Source organism: Phyllostomus discolor, chromosome 8 (assembly GCF_004126475.2).
Source record: "Phyllostomus discolor isolate MPI-MPIP mPhyDis1 chromosome 8, mPhyDis1.pri.v3, whole genome shotgun sequence".
Lineage (NCBI taxonomy): Eukaryota > Metazoa > Chordata > Mammalia > Chiroptera > Phyllostomidae > Phyllostomus > Phyllostomus discolor.
In genome coordinates, this window is record NC_040910.2 from 88,360,649 (window position 1) to 88,375,799 (window position 15,151).

Here is a 15,151-nt window from a genome sequence, read left to right on the forward strand (position 1 = left end):
GATGCCTGTGTGCCAGTCACCCGGAGAACACACCAGGCCTCCCCTCTCTTCAGACGAGGTCTGTTTACAGTTGTACCAGGAAATATTGGAATATCTCCTCTGAGTGCTTAACGATAGGGTCAGGTCTGATCAGAAAGCATCCAATGCACAGAAAGAGTGCGTCTTTAAATTGACAACCCATCTTCCTCTCTTTCTGTCACTGTGTATGCCTAACCACATTTGCAATTTTACCTAGGCACGCATCAGCCTGAGCGTGCAGCCCACACGGGCACTTACCCTGCACCCTGCGTGTCTGCGCTTATGTAGGGGTGCAGGGTAACACACACAGGCTGAACCCCTCAAACTGTCCCCACCTTCTTCATGCCTGGCTTAATACAACGCGCTATATTTCATTTTCTCTCACTTTTTAGTTTCTTCCCAGCTCACTTAACGGTCGTAACCTAATCAGCCGTTCTCTCCCCGAGCTCTCCAATGGAGCTCAGCCACTTGCGTGTCAGTTATTTTAAACTCTGGTCTATTGTTGTTTCCGACAACACTGCTCTCTTTGGGGGGGCCAGTTAGGGCCACGTGCCAGCGGTGCCCTCCGCGTGCTGCTTTTGTTGGTCACGGAAACCGGCTCTAGACTGTTACAGCGCATTCATGTCGGAACCGAGTGGAAAATTTAAACACTGGAGTACTTGGGTGGGGGACTGGCCAGGGGAAATTCCACCCCCTCCTCTAAGCTAGAATCAACCTGGAATGCTCTTTGAAGAGCCTCGTGTGAAGACAACATCCAGGAACTAATGTTCGGGAAATCTCTCATCTCCAGAACTTGTATCTGACACTGCAGAGGGGTGCCCTGGAGGGGCCACAAGAGACTAGTGACTCAGAGTTATTGGAAATGGGAAAGAAAAAAAAATACTCTTGGAGGTTTCATGGGTCTCGCGGAGCGTCCATCCTTGTGAAACCTCAGTGTCCCGAGACTGAGTGTTCCGTTGCCCCTCCCTCCGGGCGTTCGCCCTGGAAGCCCGGTCCCATGGTGCGTGTGTTCACTCGGGGCCGCCCTGAGCACCGGGCGAGTGGCAGCTCCCACGGCCTCAGAGCGAGTGGGTCCTTGCTGGTCGCGCGGGGATGTGGGGACAGTCCAGCACAAGTGAGCCGCCTGTGGTTTCAGACCCCGTCGCTCGGAGGCCACTCTGCTCTGATGAAGCAATCCCACCACCTTGGGTCCTCGGGTCCCGACGTCCTTCCCCCGAGGGTTGTGACGCGCCCGCGTAGCATGTTTCCGTCTTTGTTCTCCAGTTGGAAACTTTGTTATTCCCAGGAGAAAAGCACACGTATTACTACAGGGCTGTGTTCCCCTGTCGTGGTGCCGGTGCAGAACCAGGTGCGGCTGGGACGGGACAGAGAGAGGGGGAAAAGGAAAGGATTTGGGTAAAGCCTTCGCCACTCTGGGTCCCTCCAGCTGGGAAACCGCAGCTCCTCCCGACTGGCGAGGGGCCGTCCACGCTCCCGAAGGACTGCCCTGTCCCCCGGCCTGCGGGGCAGCCTGGCTCTCACCTCGTCAGTCCGAGGAAACAGCACAGCGAAGGTCAAATTCAGATCCCAGCTCCACCACCTCTCAGCCTTGGCCACATAGCTCACCTCTTTTACCTCAGCGTCCCCATCTCTGAAATGGGGACAGTCAAAGCGCCTCCCTGCGGGGGTTGCCGCAAGGACTGAACAGTGACCGCAGAAGGTGCCTGAACCGCGCCGTCCAGATGAGCGTCTGCTGCTGCCCCCGTCACACTCGGCACTCCCCACGTCTCACCCGCCGCCGCCCTCCCTCCTGGAAGTGCCCCTGTGCCCTGCCATCGTCTGAGAAGCCATCGCCCACGTGAAGCGGACCCTTCGTCCTGCTCTCTGAACCACCCGTGGGCTCCGTCAGCCAGGAGCAGTGACCCCGCCAGCCCCGCCCCCTGCATCCAGGGAGGACGTCCTCGGGCCATTTAAGAATAGGGTTGAGAGCTCTCGAGTCGGCAAAGCCCCCCGTGGGACAGGCTGTTTGTGGGCGCGTGTTTCTGACATTCCCTGTGCTTCTGGCTGTGGGTCTTCCGGCGAGAAACACAGGTTATTCTACCCGAGAGGGAAAACGTCGTCACCTGCGTGGTGGAAGGTCGCCCTGGCCCGTGCAGTGAAAACGGAGCGCCATCCCCCCCTCACACACACACCTCTTCCGAAAGTGGCATTGCTCCCTCGTTCGTGGGCCAGCCTTCACCTTGCAGCTTGTTCTGAAAACAGAGTTGCCAGCGATCAATCCACCGCTGCTCCCCAGGGGCCGGTTCTCTCGGCTGACAGGCTGGAAAGGAACGTGCCGGAAGGACTGTCTTCCTGACTCCTGGCAGCGGCTGTGGGTGGCTCTTGCCCAGAACCGACAGCTTTGGGGAGAGGGGGCAGCCGTGGCCTCGTTTCTCACTAGGGGCGCTCCTGCCGTGACCCACATTCCCCAGGCCCCGCAGCTTGTGGTTCCTCTGAGAGCACAGCCGTTGAGTTATTTTATACATTTTACTGGCCTTTCCCTGGTCTGTGGCATTCCCCATCTGCTTCTGAGGCAGGGAACATCCTGTCCCCCCGTCCTCCCACCCCTGAGGCTGACTCTCACAGCAAACACTGTGGACTCTCTTGGCCAGCAGGGGGCCCCCCAGGTTTGTTTGTGCGGGATCCTACTTGCCATCCCTTTGCTTCCTCCAGGAGGAATCTCTCTTCTTTTTTTTTTTTTTTTCATTTTTTAAAAGATGATATTTATTTATTTTTAGAGAGAGGGAAAGGGACATCAATGTGTGTGGTTGCCTCTCATGCGCCCCCAACTGGGGACCTGGCCTGCAACCCAGGCATGTGCCCTCACAGGGAATCAAACTGGCAACCCTTCAGTCCATAGGCTGTCACTCAGTCCACTGACATCCAGCCAAGGCTGAGTCTCTCTTCTGAGGCCCTGGCCTGGCAGCAGCTACTGGGCACCAACTGCACTCCTGTCACTGCAGGAAGGAAAAGCTCTGCACAGGAGGAGGTGAGGAACTAGAGTCCATTTTACAGGTGAAGAAACTGAGGCCTTGGAGAAGTTGACAGTGCCGTAGTTGGCGCCCCAGCCCATGTCTGCTGGGACTTGAACTCCTATGCTCTTCAGCAGTGGCCTCCCTGACCTCACCCCACCCCACCCCACCCCACCCCACCCCCAGCTTCCCTGTCAGTCCACTGCCGCAGGGGCCCAGGAACCACCCAGAACAGTGCAGCTGCCGCCAGCCTTGGAAGCAGGTGTCCCATTGAGCTATAATTAGGACCCTTGTTTTTAAAAACTCATGTGGCTTTAAAACACTCAGTGAAGATAGGATGAAATCAACGATTATGTAAATTTTGATTATGCTAAATTTAATTGCCATCGGCCCGCTTTCAGAATGCTAGCTGCTATCAATTGGAGACATTTCTAAAAACCTTAAATTGAGTAATTGAGCAAAAGTAATCAGCATTTGGGGGAAAGGATTTTTTTTTCCTGTCTCTACCTCTGTGTGGGTTAAGTTTGGATCCTTTTTTGCCAGGTGCCCAGTCCTGCCCACCTCCCCGGTGGCAGCCACGCAGTGATGGGGAGAAGTGTCTAGAACTTGTCCCAGGGATCTGGGCTGTATTGCCAGTGGCTTTTTTTTTTAATTCAGGAGATGCCATTCTGTGATCACTTAGCTTCAATTGAATGTCCCCAGTGGTGGCTTTTTTATTGAATTCTGCCCTCATGGGACTATCATCGTTTCTTATCACTTCTGAAATTGCTCGGTGTTTCTCAGGCCACCCCAGGCCCCCGGAAGCCCTCATTGCCTCCCTTCCCCCGCTCCGTGTACCTGGGACTGGCGAGGCCTGGGCCCCATCGAAGGTTAGATTCGGGAGACAGAGATGCGTCTGGTTGGGGTCTTGCTGATTTCTAGGAAGAAAACTCCCAGAGATCCCAAAACACACCTCTGGTGTCAGTCTACACTCCACTGGCATTATGCCGAGGCCCAGCCGTCCTGTTGGAGATTGGAGCCCTCTCGCACGAAGGTGCAGGTGGGAAGATGGAGTTTCTGCCGTGTCTATGCCGTTTTGCAGCACTTACGGGAAGCTGACCTCTGTGGACCAGACTGGTGAACCTTAGACAGGTTTCTGCTACAAGGTCCAGCTCAAAGTGCAATCTGTTTTGAAAACATACCACAAGAGGGCAGCAAAGATCTGCAAATAAAAGAGTCCATGAAAGCCTGTTCATGGGATAGCAGTGGACTTGTGCCTGCATCTCTGCTTTTTGATGGATGTGAAGAGGGGATTACCTCTGTGCTCCCAATTGCTCCGTGGTCTTAGGGACTTAGCAAGGTGCTGAAAAGTCAAGATGTCAGGGTTTCTCCGGGTCTGCATGGCTCCTGCAGCCTATTCTGGCTTGCATGGGCTGCAGCCCATTTCACATACTCTGCTTTCTCAGGGCAGAGAAGTCCCCACTGCTGAGCAGTGTTGTTCGCTGTCAGGAAAACCATTCACTTTAGTAGCATCTGTGAGTTCATGTGGCTTCTGATCCTGCCTGCCACCTCCAACTCACAAAGCCAGTGTGGTGCGGATTCCAAAGGGGAGCATTCCTGCAGGGAAAGGACAGAGGATTCAAAAAATCACTGAGTGCCCAAACACTCTGACAGCGATGTGCCACAGCCAGTCCTGCTCACTCAGGCCTTTCTGGGAGGTGGGCCAATGCGTGTGGTCGGGGAGAGGAAGACAGTCTTCTGCAGATGGGGAGACTCAGTCAGGGTGCTCTCGGTCCTGGCATCCTCACGTAAGTCTGGGCTCTCAGCAGCCAGGCAGGACTCAGAGCAGCAGCCTGCCCCAGCCCGTGTTGCAGGCGAGGCTGGCCACTCTCCTGCAGCCCAGTGACGACCGTCAGCCAGCCCAGGAGGACGTGTGTTGACACTCACCGGCCACCTCTGGAGGTGGGAGAAGCTAGGCTGGTGGAAGGACAACCCAGCGGAACAGCTGAGGTGTAGAATCCTCGGCCCAAGAAGAACCGAGCCCTCTGTTTTCCACTTCGGGCAGACGCTAGGTCCCAGGTCTCCCCTTTGTCCTCTCAGAGTGCGGCTCGGTCACCATGACAACAGAGGCCCGCTGGCTTCCTGTGAATTCGTTTCCACAGTGGCAGCAGCGTAAGTGGATGTGTCCATAAAAATGTTTCTCATTAAGAACATGATTTAATGTGGTTTCCCGGAAATTTCTGCTCCACGAAGCACTTCGCTCCCCACGCTGCCTGGCTGCGAGGCAGATTTGGCCAGTGCTGGCCAGCCTGTCCAGCACAGTGGAGCAGACCAAATAGTAATTTAGTTCAGGTGCATTTGAGGGTCTTTGTTTGTGCTGTTCTGGTAAGTTAGCAATGCAATACAGACGTTGTATGTAAATCTAACTGCAAATGAGGATGGACAGTTTGCGAACCTGTATCATCTAGGCAAACTGGAGCCCACCGGCCATGTGCTGCCTGTTCCCTAACGTGAGGCAGCATTAGCATTCAGACGCTCACACGTACGTGCTCACTCGGGTGGCTTTCCCACCGAACCGGCAGGGCTGGCTCGTTAGTTACAACAGAGACAGCACTTGGCTCACAAACCCCGAAATGTAATCATTTGACTCCTTACATTTTCCTACCTTCTATAGAGGAGGATGAGCCCTGAATTCAAAGGACAGAGTTCTGGGTTCAGAGCCCAGGGAGGAAAATCAACTTAGACACGTCACTTTAGCCTCCCACCCCCGGGCCTCAGTCTCCACATCTGGAAGGTGGGCGGCCTTGATTAGCTTCTCTCCAACTTCCTTTCACATCCCAAAGGCCCCCTCCCCTCGTGCAGTTGGTTAGAGGTCACATCCCAGGTGGAGCAGCCCTTGGCACAGGGCAGTGGCCCCTCTGCGGGAGGACCCAGGGTCCTGTTCAAGGACCAATACAGAGGAAACAGCATTCTTGTCATCCCCGCTGCTCCCCACCCCAGCACTGCCCTGAGCCTGTGCCGAGGCAGGTGGGGAGTCGGTTCTGTAGGCCTGTGTCCTCACCTGTGCCCAAGCAGGTCCGCCCTCCCCAAGGACCCGTCTGTGGCCGACAGCCGCTGGTGTGGTCACCACGGGGAGACTGAGCGACACGCACCTGTGATGTGCTGCTCACCTCTGAACCCCGCTCCAGAGAAAACCCAGGTGCCGACACAGTCGCTGCCTGGCCCCGTGCCCCCAGACTAGAGCTGCAGATCCAGCTGCCAAGCCTACCAAAGGAGTAGCAAAGGGAGTCCTGATCGTGTGGTTGTGTGGTCGGATACGAGGCCTGAAAGAAGCCGAGCCCCTGCCATCAGGAGTTGGGCGGCCTCTCCCGGCCCTCCCTTTCCTTGGACTTTGCGAGGTCGGTCGGGTCGAATTGTCTGGCATCCCCAGTTGTCTTTGCAGTGCCTGCCCTGCTTGCCCCGGAAACCCCACATCAGGAAACCCGTCCCGGGGAGATCAGGGAGGTGCAGAGAGACTGGATGACAGAACCGTTCGTCTGCACGTGACTGGATGCAGGGAACGCTGGGAGCAACCTGGAGGCCCGGCAGTAGGGGCGCCCGCCGTGGGGCGGTGTGCAGTCACCGCAGTCACACGGCATGGGGGTCCTCTGAAGGGGTGAAGCGGGCTACAAACAGTGTAATTCTGTAACAACGTCAAAGGAGAAAACGTGAAAGAAGAGCTAGGATATCCAACAGCCCTGGCCAGTGGGGCCCAGTTAGCTGGGCATCGTCCCCCAAAGGGAAGGGTCACCGGTTCGATTTCTGGTCAGGACACACGCCTGGGCTGCAGGTTCAGTCCCCGGTCGGGGAACGTGGAAGAGGCAATGATCGATGTTTCTCTCTCACATCGATGGTTTTCTCTTTCTCTTCTCTCTCCCTTCCTCTCTCTAAAAATAAATAAAAATCTTTGAGGAAAAAGAATATCCAAAATATTAACAATGTTATCTCTAGGTGATAAAATTACAGATATTTTTACTTGTCCATGCCTGTTAAATTTTCTGGCATGAACATTATTTGTATGACAAGAAGCAGCCTTATGGTAGAAATTTCATAAAAACGATCATGCTGCCTCTTAAAACATTTTACATTGCAAGGAACTGCCTTCCCCACATACACGTCCATGCATCCGTAAAGGTGTCGGAGAGCCGCCCCGCCCCAGGCTCGCTCCTGGGCGCTGGGGAGCCGTCAGCCACCAGAACAGAGGAGGCTCCCGCGCCCCGTCCAGTGGAGGGAGAAAGAGAAGCGCATGGCGGGCAGTGAGAACGGCGTGAGGGAGAACACGCCGCAGGAAGGGCCGGCGGGGAGCAGAGACGGCCTGGGCCTGTGTGGGCCGGAGGCAGCAGAAAGTGCGAAGGCTTTCCGGCAGAAGCCTGCTTGGCGTGTCTCCGAAGATGAAAAGTTGGCCAGAGAACAGCGGGCATTCTGTTTACCTGCCTGTGCTCCCCAGGAGGCTGTGACAGCCATTTAGTAGCATCATCTTAACCCGTTGCCTGGTGACAGAGTGGCAGGTAATCAGTGTCGTGACTCAGGGCTTGTTAGAAATAGGCAGGCTTACTCCATTAATGGGATCATTGAAACACCTTCCTGGTTCCTTTGTGGTTGTTGCCTCCCAAAACCACGTGATTTCTCTTAACTAATGTCACCATGGGTGCAGGTGAATATGTGCACACAGCTACCCCAGAGGTGAGGCACTGTGCTGGGGTCCTTGGTTATTCATGGCATGGCTGTTTCTGTCACCCACGGAGCAGCAAGGAGACATCCTCTGTGTTACATTGCCAGGGTCGTTCGGCTAAGCCCTGGACACAGAGCATTTTCACCTTAAGGAAAAAACATTCCGAAGAAATCCACAGTGTTCATCTGCTGTTGCAGTTGCTCATTGTTGGCCATCTGCCCTCAGAATCTTAGAAGTAGAATCCTACTGTTTCAGGTTCATCTCTCTACAATTTGCAAACATCTTTGATACATATATTCTTCAAAGCTGTACTTTCTGTTAGGCAAGGAGATACAGTATTGCCAAAGAAACTTTCTCAGAAGAGGTATGAATGGACACAGTTATAGTGGAATGGAGTTAAACAGTACAGCATTCTTCTGAGGGCTACCCAAAAGCTCGGTGATTTTACGGGACAGGCCCCCTGGGAGGCTGGCAATGACCAGTCTCTGCATTCCTGCTGTGGATGCGTCTCTGGGCTTGGGTTCCTACTGAAGACAAGTCAGCACTTCCTAGAAGGATTGCTAGGCAGGGGGCTGTTGTATTAGGAGGCTGGTGACTTACGACTCCCCACTTGCCCTGTGTCTTTATTCTGTCTTCCCGCATCCTGGGGCTAACATATAATCATTATGCAAAACCTAAACATTGCAGAGTATCTACGGTATTAAGTTAAGCCATTTGGAATTGCCATTTGTGTAAGTCAGATTGTCACATTTCAGCTATTGCAAATAAATGGTCCAGCCTAGTAGAAAATTAATATCTCCTGCAATCTGATCCTCATAGCTATGCAGCATGGTCCTCTGGTGCATCCCCCACTCAGCTGTAATCTGAAAAGCCCCCTAGCCGTGCACCAAACATGGAGCCTCTCGCAGTTCACACAGATAGCGCCTCGGACATGGGGGCACACACACCTACATGCCAGGACCCCAGCCCCCGAGAGTCTGGGCTTGCACTACTGGGGTTCACTGCGTGCTGTGCTTTACAGAGACACCACCATCGGGGTCCTTTAAGCAAGGAACACCTTTGGTGACTGCACACTGTTGTGGCTTTTCAGGGTGTGTCTTGTGTGCAATGAGACGCGTGCTGATTGTTAGTAAGTATTCCGATAGCGGGGAACGCCGGTCATTCCGACACCCTGGGGATCCCACGGGCAGCATGATGCCAGACTGGGCCTGGTGCTGACGAGCCATCTTCCAAGGAACCTGGAAGTCTGAGGTGTTTGGTCATAGCTAATAAGCCATGCTGAGTTTTCGTCTGATTTTTAAAAACAACGTGCTAAATCTTCAGCATGTGAAGTCATTTTTAGTCCATTTTACAACACCATTTTTAGTTTCTCTTTAAGAACTTTCTATGCCATTTTAATTAGCTGGAGGTGAGGCCCGTTCCCGCCCCTGCCCCTGCGGCGGTGTGGTAAGGTCGGAACTCACACCCCAAGCTCCGGCTGCTTCTCTCTAAAGAAGTTAACAGACACTATCACAGCTAAGAGGGCATCCCCCTGCCCCCCCACCCCGCACTCTTGTGTTGGGGGTGGGTGGAGGAGGGCTTCACTGGAGGGGGACGGCACAGCAGCTGGGATCTCCCCTCCATTGAGGGTCCTCACGTGAGTGTCCGAGATGAGTGAGGTGGAGCTCAAGGGCTGGGGTTTATCGGCAGGAGAGTTACCGGCAGGAGTGTTACTGGGGGACTGCTGTGCGCTTTAGGTCCCCAGCCCCAGCCGATGTTCTGTCCGTCTTCCAGAGACACCCTGTCCTCCCTGCCCCGTGGTCCAACCCCGGGTTGTGTGGTCAGGGTTTGTGTCGCTGCAGTGAAGCGTGTCAGTGGGCTTATTTTTATCCCAATGCTTGCATGGGCTCGCCGGCACATCTGTGGTTCGGCTGTCGGCTTCAGCCCGGTCCTCCCACGTGCTGGTTTTAGTTGCACTCCGGGCGAAGTCTGAGTGATCCATGGCCGCCAGAGTCAGGTGAGCTACGTGCAAGCCGGGAAGAGCGGGCGTCTGTGCCCACAGGGAGACGGGTTGCCAAGCAGCTCATTGAAGCGCTCGAAGAATGAGGTTCCCTGCGCCCGTTGGTCGGAGATCAGGGCTGGGTCGGGGCGGGCAGGACGTCCACCCTGAGGAGGGCCCCTGCGGAGAAACCCTCCCAGGGCCTGGCCCCGGCCGGCTGGCCCAGCTGCCAGCCTTGCACGCCCCCTGGCTGCGTGGCCCACCACCCTCCCTCCCCCTGGCTGTGGCTGCCCCAGAACGACCAGGGATGGCTGTGGGAAGGAGAGGGGCTCAGGGGGCCAGTCTCTGAAAGGACCCACCTAGTGGCACCTGCTTGTCTGACCAGGGCTGGCTACAAGTTCACTGTGCTGTTTGTGATTTAGCCTCTTAAATTCTGCCAGCCCCAGTGTTTAATGAAGTCATATGTTTTGGAATGAATGAGTGAATGAGACATTCGGTGAGTGTGCAATTACATACCTGGTGAAGTGCTCGGTCTCAAGATACAAAGATGAGTGGGGTGGCCCCTACTGTCCGGGACCAGAAGGCAGACCAGTAAGTCCGGGAAGAAGGGATATTCTGCCACAAGGATTTGAGAAGCCTTTCCACACGCGACTGAGGGCAGACTGCCCCTCCCGTTGGCAGGGGATCTGCACAGGGCCCCCCGCCGAGCTGCTCGGCCCCTCCGCCCTGTGAGCAGGGGTCTTCTCTGCGGCTGTTCCTCCTCAGCCTCACAGGTTGATCCACGGCAGTTGAAGGTCGCATTGCAGTGGGGTCCAGAAGTGCCCAAATGCAAAAGTGTTTTTTTTTGCATTTACATCCCTCTGGCCTGACTGTGGGGAATACCCTGCACCTATCACTAGACTGAGGTCATAGCACAAAGCCCACAGAGCTCTTGGGTTACTGTCCCCCATGCAGGCAACAGGTGCCTGGGTGGGAAAGCCCGTCTCTGTTCTGGAGGCCACCACGCACATCGGCCCACGGTCCCTCGTACGCAGCCTGTGGCAGTGGGGTGTGCCGAGGGCACCGTCACCGTTCAGGACTGCCGATGGGTCGGGGGCACCCGGTCCCGGTCACGGGCAGTTGCACAGGTGAACACGCTGCAGCTGCTCCCAGCGCCCCAGAGCCACGGGCCCCTCGTGCTTGGGTCTTTCCAGATGTCACTGCGGAGTTCCCAACAGCATCAAAGTGACCCCTCTGTGCCTCTCTCTGATAACTTCTTCTCTTTATAAATCACAAGAGCAGAATAGAGTGGCTTAGTCAGTATCCCCACCTCACACTTGAATTTCCTGATTACTCATTTAAAGTTAGACGCAAACCAGGAAGTTTCTCCACTTAGAATCATTCCCAGGGCGGGTCTTGGGAGAATGAGGGCTGGACCTGAAGTTGAGGGAGGATCTGATGGACCCCAAGTCCTGGTTTTTTCTTGCAAATCTGTCTGGAAATTCCTCCCATCCTCTGTCAAAGGGGAGGCCAGGTCACATGTCCCTGCAGTTCAGGCCTCGCCTTGACCGAGCATGGGTGTCCCCAGGGTCCCTAATGCCCACGGTTCCCACCGTGCACTGCCAATAGGGGTTCAGTCCAGCTGTATTTAATACTTTCGGCCTTGAGGCAGAAAAGTGGGGGCCATCTTTCCCCCATGTTTTGATGTCTCTGCTTAGCTGGGTGTGCGCACTTCAACCAAGCACGCGTTCAAACCGTGAGATTTGACCCCCTAAGGGCCAGTTGTTTTTATCGGAGAAAAGCATCACCTCTTAGCACAGCCTCTGACGGACACAGTACGGCTTCATTTCTTTATCCATTCAGCCAAAGGGCTGAGTGCGCACCCTGTGCCGACCGCTGTGTTAGGGCTGGGGCCCCAGAGACGGCGATGGGGGCCCAGCGTCTTCAGCAGAGCCTGGCACGGAGCAGCTTGCTCATCCCCCACCCCACCTGCACCCCCAAGCGCTAAGAACTGACGTTGCCAGAGCTTTGGCTGTCGAATGAGGCCTCACCAGCACCTTCTTTGCCCCCCACGCCGTGTTCGTGGGAACCATGTTGGTTTCAGGGCTGCCCTGGCTCCTGCCCCGAAGCTCAGCTGTGCTTGGTTGCATCTGCCACAGTGGGGAGGGGGTGCACCCTCTCACTGAGAATGTGTTCAGAGCTCGCGTCTTGGCCCTGCAGCCCGGGGCTGTGGCTGCGGAGGTTCAGCCAGGCCCCTGGACCCTGGCCTTCTCAGCTGCTGACACGCCCAGCCACTGGCTCCCTCACTGTCAGGCAGATTTCAGAATGCAGACCCTGGGGGGGGTCCTCCGTTCTCAACAGCCTCCTTGGCTGACAGTTGAGATGCTCCCCTGTCATCCCAGTTGCCTCTCCTGTTCTGCTGAGCCTCTTGCTTTTCACCTTTAACCTGAGACTGACTCCCCCGTGATGAGGGTGCAGTCTCTGCCGGGTCTTTGTGTGGCCCGGGTCTAATTTACAGAAACTCCTTTCGGTAATTCACCTCACTGACCACGTGCTCTTCAGGCTCCAAGGGTGGAGCGTGTTTGGAGCGTGTTTCCAGGGTGTGAAACCAGATTCTCGGTGTATCACCATTTCTTCTCATGACTTAAAAAAAAAAAAAAAAAAAACACTCTGTTCTTACCTTGCCTTTTAAAGTAGCAATAAATCATCCCCACAGCTTGCCACTTAAGCAGCTCCTCTCCTGAGGACACAGCCCTCCCTTCTTGCAGGGGTACAAGTTTCCGTCTGCAGATTCAACTTAAATTGGAAAATCTACAAATAAAAACATCAGCACATAGGTTCTCTCTTTTATGACGTTGACTGTTGGCCAGCCCTGGCTCCCCGAGAAGTTAACGTCTATATCCCAGAGCGAGAACCAGCCTGCCCTTGCCAGGGTCCTTGGACTGGATTCTCGATTAGCTACTTAAAGAGTTGCCTCTTCATAGGTAAGGGCAATGTTTTGGCACTTTGCAAACGCTGCCTCAGGGGGAGTACAACCACTGAGTGTGAACAGCAGTGTCATCTCGGGCTCTTCTCGCCTCATGCCACCTCCCACCTCCCACCTCCTAGCTGGCATCGAACTTAGTTACAGCGTTTTCTATCCATCTTTCCCCTGGGAGAAAAAAAAATGACTGATTGTTTTCACCTGTCTGTTTGTTGTCTAGAAAGCCAAGCTTGGCCCCGCCAAGAAAGTGATCAGCCCTTCAGAAGACCGGAGATTTTCCAACAACCTGGACAGAGTGAAGCTCACTGACTTCAACTTCCTCATGGTGCTGGGGAAGGGGAGTTTCGGAAAGGTGAGGAGGGCAGTGGCCTGTGGCGTGGCCAGGCTTCTGTACGGTGTGCTGGGGTCATCCTGCTCTTTCTTACGTCTCCGGGGCTGCCCTCCGGGTTTCCCTGCTCTCTGCACATGTTTCTCATTTCATTAAAAATAACCGTGTCCACAAAGCTCCAGAGGGGTCGCTGAGCCGCCATGTTGGTGTTCAGGAGGACAGCCTGGGTGCTCCGCAGGGTTGGCTGAATGCATAGTTTTCACCACTAAAATTGAATGTCGACTTGTAGTAAGCAAATGTAATAATCACGAGAGATTGAACTGGGTTTCTCCAGCTTATACATCTTGCATTTGGCTTTTCTGGCCCCAAATCCCACCATAAATCCAGGAACTGATTTCTATCCTGCCTGTTTCTTTGTGGTAGTATCTGACTGGTCAGAAGCATATAAAGGTCAGTCACTTTTTTTGCTGTAAGGATGCCCATGAAAAAATGCTAATTCAACCCTAACGCTATAATTTGCATATTCCTATTAGCGGTCACAACAGCGCCACCGTGTGGCAACAGCCTGCACAGTGTGCAGATCCTGCTGCCTTGAAAACTACACAGTGCAGGAGAAATTGAATGTGCAGCGACCTGCAGTATCTCACAGTCTGCGCATGATGTGGAACTTGATGACTGTTTTTATACCACACGTTTCCACATTTGCCTGCACTGTCTGAACTGTCACCTGACGAATGCCTGGCCGTTCTCATCTGTTCTCAGGTGATGCTGGCTGATAGGAAGGGAACAGAAGAACTCTATGCCATCAAAATCCTGAAGAAGGACGTGGTGATTCAAGACGACGACGTGGAGTGCACCATGGTGGAAAAGCGGGTCCTGGCCCTGCTCGACAAGCCCCCCTTCCTGACGCAGCTGCACTCCTGCTTCCAGACAGTGGTAAGGCCCCCGGGGCTCACGGCTATGCTCGGCCCAGCGCGCCCACAGGGCTCCCTGAGCCCCGGTGCCCTCGGCACCCCAGCCACTTCACTCCTGCAGAGAAGGCTGGAGAAAGGCATCATCTGGGGACTGCTCGGCCCCGCAGTCTTCTCTGCCACCCAGAGGCGACTAGAAACAACCTCTCAGTCAAATGCCGCTGGTAAATTTGGAGCGCCCCCTCCCTGGGATGTGCCCTACTTAGAGACTTGGCATCCATTCCATTTAATTCAGCAAACGTTTTATCAGAGGCTTTCCTCATGCCAGGCAGTGTGCTGGGACTCAGAGACACAGAATGAAACAACTCATGGAGCCGGCTGTCTGCAGGCCAGCTCGCCAGCTGCCAGGCACTGTGCTGGGACACGCGGAGACTCGGTTTCGTGAAAGAGTGTGTTCTTTCTCAGAGCACACAGCAGGGGTTGGCAATCTGGCCTGTTTAGCACAGCCCATGAGTTCTAAGAAAGGTTTAAAAAATAATAAAAATCTTATTTCATGGCATGGGAAAAGCAGGTGAAATGCACATCTCAGAGCCCCAAACAGCTCTGTGGGGACACAGCCACTCTCAGTCACTTACCTGTCGTTTTCAGCTGTGTCCGTGCCACAGAGGTGGAGCTGAGTCCTTGCAACACACACACAAAGCCTAAACTATTTCCTGTCTGGCCCTTTAAGGAAAAAGTTTCCAGCCCTGTCATACAGCAGAGCTATGCAGAGGATGAAGAAAGCTCCAGAGCACTCACCAGCCAGTGGCGGGGCCGAGGCCCTGGCTTGGTGCTCGCACTCGGCCTGCACGAAATGTGAGGGCTGAGATGGCGCCGAGGTGAAGCATCCCCAGAGATGCACTGTCCAGCCCGCAGCCGCTGTCCTTGTAACTTATGACTCAATAATCAGTAGCTGTAACTGTTACTGCTGTGATTATTACTGTCTTCATCTTCCCATTGGCCAGAAATTGACTTTCCGTTTTCTCTCTCCCTTTGAAATCTGTTGGGAGGTGGCCCTCAATGCTCTTGGATTTTAGAATCTCAGCATGGCAGGGCAGCCACACAGCCTCAGCGTGGGGCCGCAGAACCGGGCGCAGGCCACTGCGTGTCAGCCGAGCGCCAGTGGCCCACCGCTCCCTGCCCCCAGCAGCACCTAGGTAGCGCCAAGGAGAGAGGAGCAGTGTGCTGAGACAGAGCTGTGCCTGAATCCCAGCCCAGATCCCGTAACCCTGGTT

General features: G+C 54.7%; 1 protein-coding gene across 1 annotated transcript in view; it reads left to right on the forward strand.

Annotated features, from left to right (window-relative positions):
• Positions 1-15,151, forward strand: part of PRKCA (protein kinase C alpha) — a 356,244-nt gene that overhangs the window by 293,207 nt on the left and 47,886 nt on the right. The window contains exons 9-10 of the mRNA XM_028520046.2: positions 12,859-12,990; positions 13,729-13,902. Of these exons, the coding sequence (XP_028375847.1) occupies positions 12,859-12,990; positions 13,729-13,902 (306 nt within the window). The remainder of the gene's footprint in view (positions 1-12,858; positions 12,991-13,728; positions 13,903-15,151) is intronic.